The sequence below is a fragment of the Ilyonectria robusta genome (assembly GCF_021365365.1).
Source record: "Ilyonectria robusta strain PMI_751 chromosome Unknown BGZ61scaffold_28, whole genome shotgun sequence".
NCBI classification, from domain to species: domain Eukaryota; kingdom Fungi; phylum Ascomycota; class Sordariomycetes; order Hypocreales; family Nectriaceae; genus Ilyonectria; species Ilyonectria robusta.
Genome location: NW_025764462.1, coordinates 141087 through 158605, shown reverse-complemented (window position 1 = coordinate 158605; position 17519 = coordinate 141087). Strand labels below are relative to the sequence as shown.

The following is a 17519-nucleotide window of genomic DNA, read 5'->3' as shown; positions in this document are numbered from 1 at the left end:
GATTGCGTCGCTTCCAGGCAGCAATCATGATGGCTAGTTAAGCAACAGCAGTAAACTGGCATCATAAATCTTTTGATGCGTGATACCCATAAATGTGGAAGAAACCGAACTCGTAAATTTCCCTTGTTCTAGGATGATTACAACAAACTATTACCACGAGTACTTCGTTCTAGTCAGACAAGTCTACACACCTCAATGCCGTGCAATCGGCAAATATTAATAAAACACCAGGTAAATTAGTAACGAGTGAATAAAATAATAAGAAACCTATTGTCGTTTTAGCCAAATCTGATTTTTGTAGTTAGTTACTTTTTGCTCAAGGTTCTAGCCCTTGGAAAGTACACGTTCAGTCACCAGTGGCAGGTGGATTGGGTGGCATCCTTGGGCCTTGAAGAGCTCTACCTCGATGACTGTCATATTCTTTATCAAGCTCAATGCCCCATTCCTATAGATGAAAGTACCGAAGTAATTGGGAAGGATGACAAGGGCGATGATATCGTCATATCCAATGAGGGATATATCAGAAGGGACGTTGAGAGTGCACAGGACCCCACCTTCAAAAAACTTCAATTTCCCCTTCGGTGGCACACCATCTTTTCCCACTGGCGTACATCCATGCTTTCTTTGAAAGTATTTAAGATGGGCCGTGGCGTTTGGAAAGGAGCGCCGAAGGAGACTTTCAATGCAGCGGCCGAGGGAATCACATTGAAACCGGATGGCGACTACAAAGCCGGCTTTGATGCCGCCGTATTAAGTCACGCCTTGGAGCACAACGTGTTCCGATACTTCGACTGTCCAGCCCCAGGTTCCAGTGGGGAGAAATACCGACATGGCACCGGCATTTCCGAAGTGAATCGCCTAGAATACTTTTACTGCTATAAAATGGCCGGCGAGTGGGTAGGATGGGAGGATTGGATTGATTGGAGAATTCTGTTTGCGGAGGTTAGAGAGTGGTCGTTGGATGGTGATCATGGGGCCAGGGATGAGGCCGCGCTCAGTCTTTTGATGTCCACGATGGAAGGGAGGCGAAGCTCTCACGTCGTGACATGAGCATCGCAAACGGTGCTAGGCGCCGGCTAAACTTGTTTGTAAATCCCAACGCCGACAAGAAAGAATGATGAAACTAGCCAGGGATAGCAAAAGCTTGTACTTCGTAGCAGCCAGCATAGCGGTCAAAACACATGCGTGTGTGGTGAAAGGGAAGTCGGAAATCCTTTCCATGTTGTGTTACATCACATGTTCTATCAAGAGGTTAGGGTGCCCTAGTACACATACCCAGAGGGGGGACTAGAAGCTCAACAGTAAAAAAAAACACCAACAATAGTGTTGCATCTAGCAGATGGATAGGATCATATGTGTGAGAAGCTCTTGCTATTCTTCCTATCTAATTGAGGTCTGCTAGGTCAGTCTTATAGATGAAGATGACCTCGGATGACCTCGGACGGCCGAGAGGCTCCGGATGGTCCGGAGTCTTTGGCTTTAGCTAGCTATAGGAAAAATCAAGGAAAGGTAGGACTATCATAAGATCGGTGACGAGGCCGATGACGAGGCAGGTGGCGATGGACGCCTATGATGAAGGAAGAAAGCTTCAATAGCATGATACATCCGGAATCCGATATCCCGATACCTAATAATGTGACAAATAGTATCAACAATACAGACTATTTACCCAGTCCATTCAAAGATCAAGTCACATGTTCTATACTCTAAATCATGTATTGAAGCCAAGCTGCCACATTGAAGGCCACGCAAAGCAAAGGAAATGTGTGTCCTGTCAATATGCGTGTTAATAATCACTTACATATGAATATTACATGCATATAACTCAAGTTGGTTCTTCGCATCGGTACCATGTGCTAGCGGCATTCAGAGTACGCCCGTTGTTTGACCCCTATACTCCTCATGATCTCTAATATTAATCAAGCAGGCACCACTGCCTCCTGCGTGGCCGGTAAATAGCTTTTTAAAATAGAAATCAACTTCAAGGATGGTTCGAGAGCAGGACAGCTTTCGACATCCGCCACAAGCTCCTTCAATTACTCAATTTCAATGAGCCATTTCTGAACGTCCTCGGGGGCGTTCTGAATCTGATCGTAGACAGCCTTGGCAAATTTGACAAATTTGAAGCCGATTTCGGCAAATTGCGCAGATGCGGCTACAATTCCCAGAACTTCACTCATGGTGGGTCAGTCGGGAATAGGGTCGCTGCTGGAAATCGCTGTCGCCTCGACTTCGTGTTCGTAAAGGCCCAGCAAGAGAGCCACCTGATCGAACGATCTCGAAGGCTTATGAAGGGCAAGACTTCACCCATATGTCTCAGTTGGTTTGCAAATCGACCTCCCTGTGTGCAGCAAAAATATAGGAAGATGACAGTGTCGCGGGGAAGCCAACTGACCAGCTCAGCCTCATTCGTAGTGAGCCCGTTATCTGGCAACCTATAAGGATGCATCACTTAAGAGGCTAGGTAGCTCAGTAATTAGATGACATACCTATGCAACAATGGGGCTTTGGTCTGATGAACTGGTTACTAATACTCTTTTTATACCAATGCGGACGAGTTCAGCGACCCAAATACACAATGAAATCTACACAACAAAGGCTGCACTGCAAGTACCGGCCTCTAATTTGTACTCGCCAGATTCCAGTTTCCACACCTTCTCAACCTCATCCCAGTAGCTGCAGGCAGTATCCAGGTCCATTTCTATAGTAACTACCCGCGACTCGCCAGGCTCCAGCAAAGTCTTGGCGAAGCCCTTCAATTCTCGCTGTGGCCGCCAGACCTGAGTGGTCTTTGCAGGGCAGACATACGCCTGAACGACCTCTTTGCCCGAGACTTGTCCCGTATTCGTCACGCGGACGGTGGCGGTAAGTTTCGCTGGTGATGAAGACTTGTTGACCGTGACCTGCAAATCTTCGTAACCGAACGAGGTATAGGATAGACCGTATCCGAATGGCCATCGAATCTGGCTTTGTCGATCTGGTGCTCGGTATCCAACAGCGAGACCCTCGGCGTATCTAATCTCAATGTCTCCGTTCTCCTTCTTCTGAGACGGGAAGTTACCATAGCTGGGCCAATCCTCCAGCGTCTTGAACCAGGTCGTCGGCAAACGTCCGCTGGGATTGATCTTGCCCGTCAGGATGTCGACTACTGCTCCTGGCCCCTCCTGTCCGGGGAAGTGCATGTTGACGATGGCATCGACGCTGTCTTCGAAACTGCTGACATCGACAGGGTTTCCGCAATGCAGGAGAACAACAGTCTTCTTCGAAGCCGCAGTGACCGCCTTGATCAACGCCGTCTGGTTGTCTGGTAGCATGATGCCGTCCATGTCGAAGCCTTCCGATTCGTGTTGCTGGTTGCGGCCGACGTAAATGAGACTAATGTCGGCCTTAGACGCGATCTCCACCGCTTCAGCAATCGCACCCTCTTCCGAGTATTGTTCCTCAAAACACAGCGTTGCGCCGTAAGGGGTGGGTTCGCCGATCATAAGCTCGCGCGACTTCATTGTAAGATGCATTTGGTATGCCTTTCCTGCTTCCATCGGCATCTCAATTCGTGTCTCATATTTAATAGGGCGGAACAAGAACTGCTCTGTAGTAATATCAGGTGTTGGGCCAGAGAGCACTTCGACGTCGCCGACCTTTAGGGAAAAGGCACCTGAATGTCGAACGGCAAGGAGATGTGTTCCAGTAGTTTTCGGGATGAGCGTCGTTGACATCTCCAGATGAGATTCTGGAATCTTCAGACCTGGCTTGTATTTCCCGAGCATAAAAATGGTGGCTTCGTCCAAAACCTCGGTGATCAGAGGCTCGGTTGAGTCGTCGTTGAAATACGACACATCGACGCCCTTCTTACCGTTCTTGGCTGTGAGAATTCCGGACTCAGCCACTGGGACAATGACACGGGTGCGTACGCCAGAGGCATACTGCACATTATCAGGATTCGGGTGGGCCTTTCGCAACAGTTCATGGGGAACTTGGCGGTACTGGGGCTCGCAAGATGCGCTGCCACCACCTGTCAAGATGGGACGCTGTCCGTACTCTCCAATAACTGCGATCGTTGGAGAATCGGAGATGCTGAAAGGTAGGGTGTTGTTGGAGTTTTTGAGCAGGACAATGCCTTCTGATGCGAGGTCTCGCGCAATCGCGTTGCTCTCCTCAGTAATCTTTGATGTCTCTGGGCCCTCTCCATGCGAAGGGCGTGTCCTATTGCGCATCTGGAGCACCTTTTCCACACGAGCGTCAATGGTCTTCTCGCTGACCTCACCGCTTTGGACAGCCTTCGCAAGCTTTCCGGCCCGGAAAAAGGGAAACGGCATCTCCAGATCCAGTCCAGCTTCAATCGACTGGACAGTTGAGCGAGTTCCGAACCAGTCCGACATGACGGCGCCATCAAAACCCCACTCCCTTCGGAGGATCTTCTCAATAAGGTCGCTATTCTCTGAGCAGTAGGTGCCGTTTACCTTGTTGTAACTTTCAATGATTAGCAGAACCCAGTTGTGTACGGAGGAGGAAACTTACGCAGCCATAACACCGACGGGGTTGGACTTCTTGATGAGCTGTTGCCACGCAGCCAAGTAAATCTCCCGCAGCGGTCGACCGTCTGGAGATGCGCCGACGTTGTAATAATGCCGAAACGTCTCCGAGTCGTTGCAGACGAAATGCTTGGGGCATGCTCCGACGCCCTGGCTCTGAATGCCATTGACAATGGCAGCACCAAGATGGCCAGACAGCAGGGGATCTTCACTGAGGCACTCAAAGTTGCGACCGCCACGAGGATCTCGGTGGATGTTGATGGTCGGCCCCAGCACAACTTGAGCATGCTTGAACTTGGCCTGTTGGGCTATTTGCTGTCCCAGGCGCTCCAATAGCTCGGCGTTCCATGTGGACGCCAGGCAGGTTGTGTTGGGGAAGCAGGCTGTGGAGAGTTGACCGTGAAAGTCAGTTGGCCTGATTCCATTGACGGAGTCAACAGTCTAGGGAACAATGGTTAGCCTATTTTATACACTGGCAAGTCAATTCGCAGCACACAACACACCTTCAAGGGTGGGATGCCAACGCGGGGCACTCCCGAAGTGGAAACAAAATCTCGGCCAGAGAGCAGGCTGATCTTTTCCTCCAAGGAAAGATCGCCAATGAGTGTTGAGAAGTCTACCTCTTCCATATTTCCAGTTGCTATTTGGCGTGCTAAATTGTGTTGATGAATATTGCGCGGACTATGACAGGCAATCGCATGAAGCTGAGATTGCACAAGTCTGGGCATTCTTTGGAGAAATAATAACTGGACGCCTGGAAGTAGAAAGGCGTCGTGCCACGATTGTAATGGAGCATGCCGGGCTTGGCCGCAATTCGACCAGCGAGGTGGGACTCCGGGAATCCCGGAGGCTCCGGGAGGCTCACGGGATCGTCGTCCGGCTTCTCCGCAAGGGGGCCGGGACGCATCCGAGGGCGCAGAGTTTTAGTGCAAAGCAGGAGCGGACACGCTTGTCTCCCTGGCTACCTTGTAATGTGGCCTTGAGGTCTATGAAACCCTTTCAGCATGTTTAAATTCGGGTCATTGAGGTCCGTGTCGCAACATCTGTCAATCCATGTACCATTCTGTAGAACAAAGCTCACTGTATAGAGTTGAACACGCTGTTAAATTTCTCCACCGAATCATCTTGTATTCCTTTCCACTAATTTCGGATTTTCTTTCTCAAAACTCACCTCTCTAACTGTCAATGACTAGCGCAGATAACGGTGTACTCTGGTGCAAGGTGCCTTGAGAATGCGACCAGCTCCACTTCGCACTGACCCGCCAACATGAGCGTCGTAAGGACTAACTGAGTTGTAGAACGCGACATGTCTCGAGTTCGGGCTAAGGAAAAGATCCACGGGTTTCAATATGATCGCTTAGCGTAAACATCCTTCGCTTTAGGTTTCTTCAACTAAAGTGCTTGTGGCAGCGACTTCATGAGGTTTGGTGATAGCACCTTCGAATCTCTTGATCACAATCTATTCCTCCTTGCAATGGCACCCGCATTCTACAATGCTCAAGATCTCATTGGGTAAACAGAAATGGCTGTGGAATAATATGATAAGGATGAATATCAACCCAGCCAGATGGCTTGTCAATTTCACTTGCTATAACTAATAATTTCTTACAGTATCCAAATTCCTTCTCGGTATTCTCAGTTCTCTCCAGCAGCACGTCTCTGCTGCCACGCCTTCTGGAAGTCACGGGGTTTCACGCCGTCGAGATACATGTGGTCAATCTCCTCGGCCGTCAGGTTGCTAGTGTCAGGAACAAGGAACCAGGCGCCAATAACCAGGAAGACACTGCATCCGGCCCACACGAAACCTGTGCGGATGCCCAGGTTGCCGGAATCGACGTTGAACATGTATGGCAGGACAAAGGCGGTAAGCCAGGCCATGACAGCTTGAGAAATAGTGGCCAGGGACAGACTCTTGCTACGCAGGCGGTAGCTCGAGATTTCGGCCGCAATAGGCCAGCCCATTCCCTGAATAATACTGGTCTGTAGAGTGATGAGGAGGTTCATCAGAACGGCGCTTGCCCACAGGCCACTTTGTCCCGGGGCATAGTAGAGACCACCGATAACAACCATTGTAAGCAAGTTGATGATGCAGCCAAACAAAAACGCGTTGTGGCGGCGGAATCGTCCAGCAAATGCCCAAGTCAAAAGAATGATAACAATAGCCAGTCCGAAGCCGCCCACTCCGATATCGAAGACGTGGATGGCAGGGAGGCCGGCCGTGATCAGGATGAGAATGTTCTGGGTCAGGAATGCCGCTCCAGCCACGTTGGTGGCAATGTAGATGAAGAGAATAGTCAAGGTTCGCTTGAGGTCGGTGCCCTTGAAGCAATCCAGGTAACTACCGGACTGAATCTCAGAGTTGACTTGCTCTTCCTGGATAGTCTTGACCAACAAGGCCATTCGATCGCCGGCGGTCTCGGGGCCGTAAATCTTGCTTAGCGCCTTCTTGGCCGCAGCAAAGCGCTGCTTCTGAACGAGGAAGTTGGGAGACTCGGGGACCAGAAGGAAGAGCAGAGTGGCCAAACCGCCCACGGCCCACTGAAGGGCGAAAACAGTTCGGAAAGCTGACACGGTAATATTAGGGACGAAGGCTCGGACGACACCAAGGGCCAAAGCGAACATGGCCACAGTGAAGAGGACAATTCCCTGTTGAATGGGAGCTCGGAGCTTCACAGGCGCAATCTCAGACGCGTAAGTAACGCCAGCGGCCATGCCAGCTCCGATGCCGAAGCCGTTGACGATCTTTCCGGCCAGCAACAGGCCGCGGGTCTTGGCCACAAACTGCATAGCCGTACCAGCGACAGTCAGAGCAGAAAAGGCACTACCAACGTATGTTCGTCCGAAGTAATCCATCAAAAAACCGGCGGAGAAGGCTCCAATGGCCTGGGAAAGACTGGACATGGCACTCCAGAGGCTATGAAATGTAAGTTATAAAGATCGGGATGTCGCGTCGGAGATGGAAACGTACGAGGTCCAGATGGAAGGGAGGTACGGGCCAGTCTCGCCCATTGCGCCGAAGTAGAGCTGGAAGGCCGGCATGGACAAGGACGCGCCGTTTGCGATACTGTCGTATCCGAACATCATGGCAGCCGCAAAAGCCACGCTGCCTATAGGGCCGTTAGTTCATACAAACACTTTTCCTCCAGAACGCGCAAAGACTTACTGTACATGATGGACTTCCAGCACTTTCCCGCGGCTTGCTTGATGGTCAGGTTGCGTTCCTCTTCCTGGATTGCGGATCCGCGCTCGGCTGCCTCGTCCGAGAAGACGAACTTGTCAACCGAGTCGGTAGACTCGACATGGTCGAATTGCTGGACCTTGTCCATGTCGTTGGAGGCCATTGTGATTCCGGGTCTTTAAATGTGGCAAGTTGGAGGATGGTTGAGGCACCGTCACACCGTAGATGAATCTAGTGGACTTTGGATGGTGAGGATCTCCAGAGGGGACGGCTTGATGCAGGGACGGTCCCTTATATATGCAAGCGGCACACGCCTTGTTAGAGGATTACTGGTACCCCAGACTCACGACCCCAGACTGGGGAAGCAACTATGCTCAGGATGGCCAAGTCCGCTCGGAATCCAAGCTCTGGGTATAGTCTACCGAGGTACACGTCACCTAAGAGCACGCCGGCACGTCCAAAGACCAACAGTTCGAGCGGTTGAATGGCTGGAAAGGATACAAGTCGCCAGGGGGATGGGGCAAAGTTCGCATCATGGGGTAGCATTGGGGACCCGGGAATTCCGAATCTCAATCGGCCGGATGCAAGATTCGGCTTCGGCGGTGTAGATTAAAGCGGACTCGACTCCCGGCCCCCAGCCAACCGCAGTACAGACGCTATCCCCGTCGAGGCTTGGCTAGCGACACATTGACGATTACATTGCCTCAAGTTATCGAGAGACTTTACTCACCCATGGATTCTCCGCATTCGCTAGACCTCAAAGAGCACAAGCTTGCCACAGCGCGGGGTCTGGTCCTCTCCGGATCCTGGGGCTGTTCCGCACTTCTCCACGTCCAGACCAACCCGAGCGTTCTCCAAAGGCCCTTTTCTCGGTCTCGATTCAAGCGAAAGGCCGAACTAGTGTCACTTTGCGGCGCAGAATCGACGTGTTGTTTGGGGTCAATATTTCCCCACAGCTTGCCGCGGCGGAAGATCCGAGGGCTGTCTACTAGACAACAGCGCATATGCCAGATTGTCAACCGCCCAAGCCTAATAACAGCCTGGCTATTTCTTGGCTTTCAAGTGTGGCGTTCTCTTTTCTGTATTTGCAGTGTCTATTGGACAATCGGTTACAAGTACACCAAATAAACTTACATGAAAGGGTTCGTAAACTCGGGAGTATGATGCTACAGAATCCGTGACCAGACCATGAAGCCGAACCTGCTAGTCAATATTTCATATTGCCACTAGTCGATAAAATGAATCATGTGTGCGATGTGCTGGGACTACTGTCGTTTCGTCGTTGTGTGTCCCGGTTGAGCAGTCCAAAGGCCCGATCCATTCGAGTCTCGACCCACGACGGAACCAAAATGTTCTCAGAAATTGCAGCCGGAGGTGTGGTGGGACTATTACGAGGCCTCGAAATTGCCATCACATTCGACCGACTTGGCAGGCTAAGAAGCCAAGTGTGATCCCAAGAGAGTGCAGGATCAATCTGGGAGGCCTCAGACGCCGGCGAAGTAGATCCACGCTTCATGTAGCACCAGTGCATGTGCCTTTATTCTAGCATTTGAGCATTTTAAATTGGTCAGTGACAATTCTTTGTACTGGAATGTACTGTGAAGGCCCGAAATGGGACACTGACAGCTCTGAAACGCTCTCCGACAGGGGATGAACTGACGATGTATGGGCATTGCTGTTTTAAAGGGGTCAAATTTAAAGCCCGTTTTGTCAAGCCTTCCTCAGTAAGCCGTAGACCAAGATCTCGCAAGAGATGTTGGTTTGTCGGGGAGTAATTCTGGATGTCACCACCAACCAAATGAGCTTCAGGCAATGGACCAGGCAGTACAAGCAACGACCATTCACCTATCTATACCCCGAGAAGTGTTAATAATTGAAAGACGATCAAGCCTACCGCATGTACGCATTCCCCGCAATTGAAGCCATCGCTTAGCACGGCAGAGTGTCCAGAAGAGTGGAGTAAATGAAATGCAAAGCAACCCTGCCATGCCTCGGGATGTTTCCTGTCGGGCGAGTATCCATGCTGACGGGTTGTAATTATAAATATTTAATGACATCTGAGAAAGACTGCAATCTAAAATGAGTGAATTTGGCGAAATTGAGAGTTGTCAGAATAACAGCACACATACTGAGTTGCGTTATCCGCAGTCCAGCAGGGCACCAACCAGTAACACCTTGGATCATGACGGCTCCCGAGTTGCGCTAGGTTCGAAGGACACTAAAATAAACTGCACAAAATGCCATGGAGCCTCCGCTATCCATTGCATGATCGCTAGGTCCTTAGGCAGGTTTTGAGAATGTCAACATGAAGATGAGGCCAAGAGAAAGAGATATATCTAATTTCGCAGCATAACATTGGCTTGAGGGCCTAATAAGCGGCGAGCTAACGACCCGTGCTTCTACCAGAATACTCTCAAGTCCAACGCATGGCGTGCAACCCGAGCGTGCGCGCCTTGTTATCACGCAAGGTGGAGGAGTCGCCTTGTGGAGACTGTCGGTACAAGACATCCCGGTGTGCGTTCCGCGACCGGCTGTTCCGGAGTAGATTCAATTCCCACACCTCTAGTGCGTGCCCCATGTGCGTTTGTTTTGGTTCCAGAGGACTATTAAAATAGAGACGGAGGATTCGTACAACCCACCGCTGTCATTCCGCTCAGATGAGGGCAGCGAATCAGTAAAATGTCGTGACAGACAAAAGTAATGCCATGGCTCTTGATAACCAAACATCAATCTGGTTCAATACACAATTAAACACTTAATTACATCCTACTATCTTTCGACGAGAGGGCAGCGGAAAAGTCCTTCAAGAATGCCCAACGAGTCTTTTCGAGCCACCCCTTCGCCATGAAATCGGTTGCATACTTCGGGAAAAAGTCGATGACGCCAGCAAGATGCGTGTCATGGGCTATTATGACCATGATGGCCTTGCTTGCATCAGCCTCTTGAACCTTTTCGATTGTCTGCTCGGCCACGTCTGGATCGCTAAAAAGCAAGCCTGGTCGCAGCTGGCCGTAAAAGGGCTTCTCCCTGTCTCCGTTTCTAAGCAGGTGTTCAAATATGGCACCCGGGCAAGGCCCCGTCCCGCGTATTGACAGCGGGTTTGGCGTGATGGAAGCAGGCAGAGGCAAGTAGGTTGATGGTCTGATTTCACCGGCGTGGTGGCAGCAGTCGCCACCCATGAAGATGAATGAATCTGGACACGACGTTACCCGAGCAAGCGCGCACACATGGCCTATCGTATGACCAGGCCCGTCGAGAACGTAAAAGCTACCGTCTCCGAAGTAATCAATGGCGCTGAAGTTGCTGATCTTGGGTCCACCTTCGGGAAAAGCGAGTTCCTTGACTTCTCTTCCAGCGAAATCGCTCTCCAGGACAGGCGAATCCTCATTGGCTGGGTAGCCTGGCATGAACATGTCTTTGAACCCAGGCCCAACAACCAGGGCGGTAGAGGGTGGGAAAGCCGAGGGGTCTCCGGTGTGATCGTAATGCCAGTGGCTCCAGATGATTGCTTCGACATCACTCCTGTCTACCCCATGGTCTTCGAGCACCTCATGGACTCCCTTCTCTACCGATAGCTTCCACCCGTCTTTCTTCAGATGGCTGACCACGACAGGGGCTAGATTGTCCCAATCCTTGCGAAGCCCAAGATCAAACAGAACCTTGCGGCCAGAAACATGCTCCACCAAGAAGGAAAACGACGGGCATTGGATGAACTCGTGCCCTTTGATGGGTGAGTCGATCATTGTATTCATCGGCCCGTATATGTCGCTGGTACTGTCGATGACCCTCACTTGGACGGTTGCCGAAGAGGCAGGTATCTCAAATTTCGGCGAAGAAGTCATTTCTGCGACTAATTGTAGGAATTGGTGGAATTTACTGGTGAATGCCTTTTGGCTTTCGGGGAATATAGATTGAAGTATTGGTGGTTAGTTGTCTCAGTTTCACCACGTACAGATATTCTGGTATGACCCAAGACTCCACATCTATTTAAGTAAATCCATGGGCATCCCAAGCCAATCCTAGTTTGTTAGTGCTCCATGAATTTTCGTTTGATGTGCAATCCACCTACAAGTCCCTGCCGAAAGCCGATATAGGGTGTCTGAGTATGCCGACTACCGAGCCCAGGTCTTCTGTGTCGATAAAGCTGCTCACGGGCATGCCAGTTCTGGTCAGTAGCCCTTTTCGGTATGACAGTGGAAGTTTGTTATTCTCTTGCCGGACCGGATCCGCTTGGCGGCAGTTCGGCACTCGGCCATAAGCATCATCTGACGCACACCTCTAAAAACCAATGCTATAACACTTGTGTTCCTATAGTATCGTGCCACAACTATGGCCCTAGTGATTGATGCAAGGTTGTCGCTCAGCACAAATATTGTGTGGAGGTTTTACGTGAGCTCTGCTCCAGTGTCGCATGAACTTAGTGCAGAATAGCATCACAAAGTACCATATACGACCATAGCTCTTAGCAAATGGGATCACATGGATTTATACCCTACGGATCCTACACCTCGCTTTTATAAATTCTGAGCCTCCAAAAGGTGGGCCAGCATTGCTCAAACGTGATGTCCTGATCCTACACCCCAGCATCCCCCTTACCCTATACCAACCTCCTAGTGTAGGCGGGCTCATCACACTGATATGGACCCCAAGACGTAAGGTCGCTGTAAAAAACAGGGTGGATCCAGCCCCTGACACTGTGTGCTATTCTGCTCTTCTGTTTCGACCCAAACTCCGACATCTCACCGGTCGGGGCGAATGGGGCCTTCGACCCGGACCAGGAATGGGGGGCTTGCGACCTTGCCTAGTGAGGGTTTCTTTGGGAATACTCATAAATTGGCAATCCAAATACTCGCGTCTTTGGGTATCCAGTTTTGGCAAGGATTAGGAGCCTATCAAGTTCGCCGTCGCCATATGACAGATGAAGCGAGATGGTATCATACGCCAGGCTTTTCCCGGTAGTCGATCTGCCGTGTCTACTCCACGGTCAGGAGGAGAGCGTAGACTACTTGGGCGTGGGGCGATTCCTGGGTTCATGATTAAAAGTCAGAGTCTGACTTCACTCTCCGCCCTTGCAATTAATCCCCTTACCGTTCTAAATGCTAGCTTATCCACGAGCGGACTAGACTATATACTGGGGTTTTCGGGATCGTCCACTCAGCCCCGTTGTTCAATTTTGCGTCTTTTCGGACGCCTTGCCAATGATGACGTTTGTCCTGACCATCACCTGACAAACTTTGTGGGAAATGTCTCAACGGGTGATTTAAAGGGGGCAGCTGGCCGCCCTACACTTGGCCGTGTGTAAGTGTTGCTAACGTGGTTCGAAACAAGGGGCAAGCTATCTTAGCCTAGTGATGAGTGCATAATGAGGTGTTGTCACTGTTGTCACCGCCTCGTTGGGCGCACAGTCCCGATGGTGTGGTAGCAGCAAGCTAAAAACCTGGGGTGCCACGCCGAATCCAGCCTTACCAATGCCCTCATCACAACCGTGTTACCTACCCCTATGACAGTGTGGTATTCCTCTGAAGCTTGAAATTTGAGCCTGAAGGGCGTGTGGAGCATTGTTTTTCGGTCGAGGCCCATACGCCACCGCCAACTCAATTCCCCTTAACCAAGCAGCCGGTACGAGGGAGGTAGTCATATGACGCCTGATTGATGCAAGGGCTACAATGAGCATCGCAGTAAAAGTTGAATAATAGCAATAGTTTCGTGTGCTAGTATGGATTGGAAGGTAGTCAATCCAAGAGTGTGCCGAGAAAAGAAAATCCGCGACAAAACACTTGAAAGCCACCAATCTCCCCAAGGTACCGCCATCAACTCGGCGCGGGTGGCGTTACAAGCTTTGGCTACGCTGGGCCAGAACAACTCATCCTGCGTTATTTCCCCTCTTTGCGTACCTTAGTCTGCTCCGAGGCCAGAGCTCCCCCTCGCGTTGGTGCATTGCGGCGCCCTATCAATTGAATCAGCTTCCGCCATGGCGCCCTATCGATCAGCCGATGGACCGAAGCGCGCCACGCTGAAAAATCAGGGCAATTGAAGGCGCAATCGATCGTGATGATCTGGGCTGGAAGAGTCTATTCAGCAGATTGCATCCGTCAAAATTAGGTAACACTGACCTATTCACAACCTGTACAGCACACCATCTTTGGAGCAGCTGAAAATGCGAACAAACACTAGCCACCATGGCGTCGGCCTGGAATCAACCCGACGCCTAGAATTAACTATCGGCACAAGCTTGCCGTTCAGACAACTCAATTCCGAGCTGAGGAATGAAGGAGACGTCTCGGCCCCTTTCAAAGGGGGGCGCCGTTTTTTGCCACATGAGAAGCGCTGTTGAGCGTCGTCATTATAAGATCACTCTCGTCGGCCCAGCTGACTGCAACGAGCCCTCCTCACATTCGCTGCAAAGAACCAGGCACAGTTACTCTAATCTTTCCTAACACTCGCTATCAGTTCCCCATCATGAAGTTCAGCCTGGGAGTTGTCAACATTGCCTTGGCGAGCCTTGCGGCTGCCACCCCTCTTTCGAGTCCCAACGAGCCCGTCGGTTTAGAAGGTTAGTCCATCCCTTCTGTCCCAGGATACGAAAGCAGCTAACATGGGAAGACCGTGACTACGGCTCTGGCTGCAAGTACGGTGACAAGCGCTGTTGCAAATACCAGGACTCGGAATACCCAAGCAACGACTGGGGCTACCCCGTGGAACACAGCTACAAGAAGCGCCACACCATCTACGTCAAGTATGGCAAGAGCATTCAGGCCGCCATCAACAAAGCTTCTTGTGGAGATAAGATTGTCGTTGCACCGGGCACTTATGCGGAGCAGATCACCATCGACAAAGACGGCATTCAGCTCATCGGCCACAATGCCATCATTGTCCCTCCTGCCAAGCCTTACAAGAACACGTGCAGTGGTCTGGCCGGTCCAAAGACCCAGGCCGGTATTTGTGTCACAGGATCCGGAATCAAGTTCACAAAGTTTGTCACTGAGCACAAGAAGGTCATCTCTGTTAAGACTCATGTCAATGACGTCTTGATCACCGGCTTCCAGGTCAACAAGTTCTCTGGTCTCAACATCGCTGTCGTCGGTGCCCGAAACGCTCGCGTAACCAAGAATTCACTCACCGATGGTGCTAAGTACGGGGCTCTCACCGTTGGCTCAATCAACAGTCACATCGACGACAACTTTGTCACAGCGAGCGTCCTCGGCAGCATCGGTATCTGCATGGACAACCAGAACGGTGTTTTGGTCAACAAGAACCATGTCTCAAACCACTTTGTCGGTCTCTGCGTCCAGACCAAGATGGCAGATGTTCAATACAACCATGTCGAAGGTTGCTGCTTTGGCGTCTTTGTGGATCCCTACGTCTACGGAGCCAAGATCCGCCACAACACCATCGGCGCGAATAACCCCATTTGTAAAGATATTGGGTTTGCTGCCGGTATTGTGATTGATGGTGCGATTAAATCCAAGGTCCTTGATAATGTTATCGAAGATCAAAAGATTGGTGGCAAAGGTACCGGCATCGTCCTTGTCGACGACGAATGCACAGAAGATCCACTCTCCATCTCATGCAAAGCTTTCGGTCAGAAGGCGGAGTCCTCAGGTAACATCATCCTCCGCAACATCATGCGCAGGAACGACATCGACATATTTGTCAACACCACTGGCCATGGCAACATCATTGCTTGCAACGAATGCTCGCTCCCCAAGAAGCTCTGCAAATGATTCAATGCTGGCGCAATTAAGGAAATTTTTATTGGATGAGTCACGTTAATAGGAATTTCATCTTTGGTAAATTACGTCGGAGTATATTTGGGCACACTAATGTAAAATAATTTCAATGACTTTCTGAAAATGAAATTCGATTCTCTGCACCTATGTCGGCTCCCAACATGTCAGCGTGCTACTGAAGTTGTCGTCCATGGGGAAAAAATGTAATAACTGTAGTACAACCTCGAGATCTGAGCGGTGAATATGAGGAGAATATTGCAGTATACTAGAGACCTGGGGGGTGGGCCCGATTTTTTTTTTTAAAAAAATAAGTCTCTCTGTTGATTTATTTCACTTATCCACATAAGGGGCTGGGGTAGGTGCTGACTATGAAAGACGTTGACACAAGTGATAATTTGGCAGATTAAGTTTTGTACATCAAGTTGGACTACCAAATGATAAGCCTCACAGGCCCTGATTGCTCACCGTCCTAGCGCATTGCGTAAGTCCGTCTGGAATCACGGAGAACCTTCAAACATGCTAGAAGTTAAACGGATGGGCTGGGTTCAAGTCAGAGTAACGCAATGATTTGGGCTTTTCTTTCACGGTGTGTTTTTTATTTATATTGTGGTGAGCACCTGTGTACTGGATATTTATCCACCTAGCTGCGTATGAATGAGGTTGAGGGTACTCAACCAAGAGCGGTCCCATATCCGCGTAGTATCTGCGTATACCAAGCCGAGACAGCATGTCGAACCACCTAAATGAATTCTATGACATCTACCTGCGCACTGGTGGTTTGGCAAGAATCGCAGGAATGTTCGATTGTCCAAGAACAGTAGCATACGACCCAAATTGCATGTGAACAGCTCGGTTCGGCTTCGGGTCCCAGCAAAAGAAGCGACCGGTAGAACGCATCTCTTCCAGGTCCACAACCACAATAGACTCCACTGGCATGACAGTTTCCGTCCAAAACAACAGATAGAGTGAATCTCGCAGCTTCAGCATCTTGCAGCGTTCTGCGTCTGCCAGGCCCTTTTCAGTGCCACTGACGGCGTGCCACACGAAAGTGCCTTTGTTCAAATACAGATGCTCGTAGGCGTCTCGTGGGTTGTACCGGTATAGAACGTGTTTGCCAATCAGCTCCTCAGTGGGGAGATAGGGCTGAACAGTGCCACGGTCGTCTTTTATGGCATTGACGAAGTTGGTCCATGTTCTCCGCTTTCCGCTTTCGTCGCTGAAACCAGAGACGCCCACCACGGTTTGGCCAGTGACGATGTCAAGAACCATGGTGACTTGTTGTTCATGTTCGGGCTTGTAGAAATCCACAAAGAAGATATCCGATCGAACTTCGAAAGACTTGTATTCGGCCTCGCCAGTTAGCCCAACACCTTCTCCTTCCAGGACTTTCCAAACGAGCTTTCTTTCGTCAACAAACTCGTGAGAGATTCGCCAGGCATTGTCAAATACGTGGTCGAAATGCTTCCCACTTAGTTTATGAGATTCGGGCATGAGGTGTTCATGGTACCCAACGGCGAGCTCCTCTAGGTTGGGCCAGTCCTGAACGGGGATGAAATCAGAAATCTCCGTAGATGCAGCCATTTTGAGACAATATTATCTAGACTGGATTTTAAGGGAGGGTTGAGAAAGTATAGATTTTGATAAGATGTTGTGTTTGATTGGGCAGTTATCTTGAGCAACGCTTCCGCATCAGCAAACGATAATATATATACTCATGCTTCAATAATACTGACACATAGAGCTGCGACCACTTCCGATGTTCCGAGGATAATTAGTAACCCAACTCTAAGATATCTCGGACTGATTTTCTCAAAAAGGTTTGGAGATTTTACAGATTGCCAGAGAGCACCCTCGCACTAAATTTCCTAAACAAGTTTAGCCCACTCTGCCTCCACAATCGCACTCAACCTCTTTTCCGCTAGCTACGAACACGATGGTTCATGTGGGGCGAATTAAAACGATGGGATGACGCGCAGATTGTGAAGCTCCCAGGATGGACTCTGATAATGTTCGGAATGAGAGGGCATGTGACAAATGGGATATGGCAACCACGCAGGCGGGGGGATGAGGGATCTTACC

At 50.3% G+C, this 17519-nt stretch overlaps 6 protein-coding genes across 6 annotated transcripts; 2 read left to right on the top strand and 4 right to left on the bottom strand.

The window, feature by feature from the left end:
* Window positions 1-195: 195 nt before the first annotated feature.
* Window positions 196-1069, top strand: BGZ61DRAFT_558940 (uncharacterized protein; the record flags this gene model as incomplete). The annotated part of the gene is made up of 2 exons (XM_046255741.1): window positions 196-231; window positions 283-1069. 2 exons carry the CDS (start codon window positions 196-198, stop codon window positions 1048-1050), a joined length of 804 nt encoding a protein of 267 aa, XP_046097661.1. The 3' UTR covers window positions 1051-1069.
* Window positions 1070-2585: 1516 nt separating this feature from the next.
* On the bottom strand, window positions 2586-5161 carry BGZ61DRAFT_365711 (glycoside hydrolase superfamily; the record flags this gene model as incomplete). The annotated part of the gene is made up of 3 exons (XM_046241633.1): window positions 2586-4470; window positions 4519-4973; window positions 5036-5161. The coding sequence occupies 3 exons, from the start codon at window positions 5159-5161 to the stop codon at window positions 2586-2588; spliced, it is 2466 nt and encodes an 821-aa protein (XP_046097660.1).
* Window positions 5162-6167: 1006 nt separating this feature from the next.
* BGZ61DRAFT_365804 (general substrate transporter) lies at window positions 6168-7858 on the bottom strand (the record flags this gene model as incomplete). Its single annotated transcript, XM_046241638.1, has 3 exons — window positions 6168-7446; window positions 7501-7639; window positions 7696-7858. 3 exons carry the CDS (start codon window positions 7856-7858, stop codon window positions 6168-6170), a joined length of 1581 nt encoding a protein of 526 aa, XP_046097659.1.
* A 2611-nt stretch (window positions 7859-10469) lies between these two features.
* Window positions 10470-11552, bottom strand: BGZ61DRAFT_365651 (putative N-acyl homoserine lactonase AttM; the record flags this gene model as incomplete). The annotated part of the gene is made up of 1 exon (XM_046241627.1): window positions 10470-11552. The coding sequence occupies one exon, from the start codon at window positions 11550-11552 to the stop codon at window positions 10470-10472; it is 1083 nt and encodes a 360-aa protein (XP_046097658.1).
* A 2617-nt stretch (window positions 11553-14169) lies between these two features.
* Window positions 14170-15524, top strand: BGZ61DRAFT_558936 (pectin lyase fold/virulence factor; the record flags this gene model as incomplete). The annotated part of the gene is made up of 2 exons (XM_046255740.1): window positions 14170-14267; window positions 14417-15524. 2 exons carry the CDS (start codon window positions 14170-14172, stop codon window positions 15432-15434), a joined length of 1116 nt encoding a protein of 371 aa, XP_046097657.1. The 3' UTR covers window positions 15435-15524.
* Window positions 15525-16088: 564 nt separating this feature from the next.
* On the bottom strand, window positions 16089-17097 carry BGZ61DRAFT_461620 (molybdenum cofactor biosynthesis protein F). The gene has a single exon (XM_046247193.1). The coding sequence runs from the start codon at window positions 17019-17021 to the stop codon at window positions 16200-16202; it is 822 nt and encodes a 273-aa protein (XP_046097656.1). The 5' UTR covers window positions 17022-17097; the 3' UTR covers window positions 16089-16199.
* Window positions 17098-17519: the final 422 nt, after the last annotated feature.

Coding starts and splice junctions, on each gene's coding strand:
- BGZ61DRAFT_461620 (XM_046247193.1), bottom strand. CDS start 17,021: ATGGCTGCATCTACGGAGATTTCTGATTTCATCCCCGTTCAGGACTGG.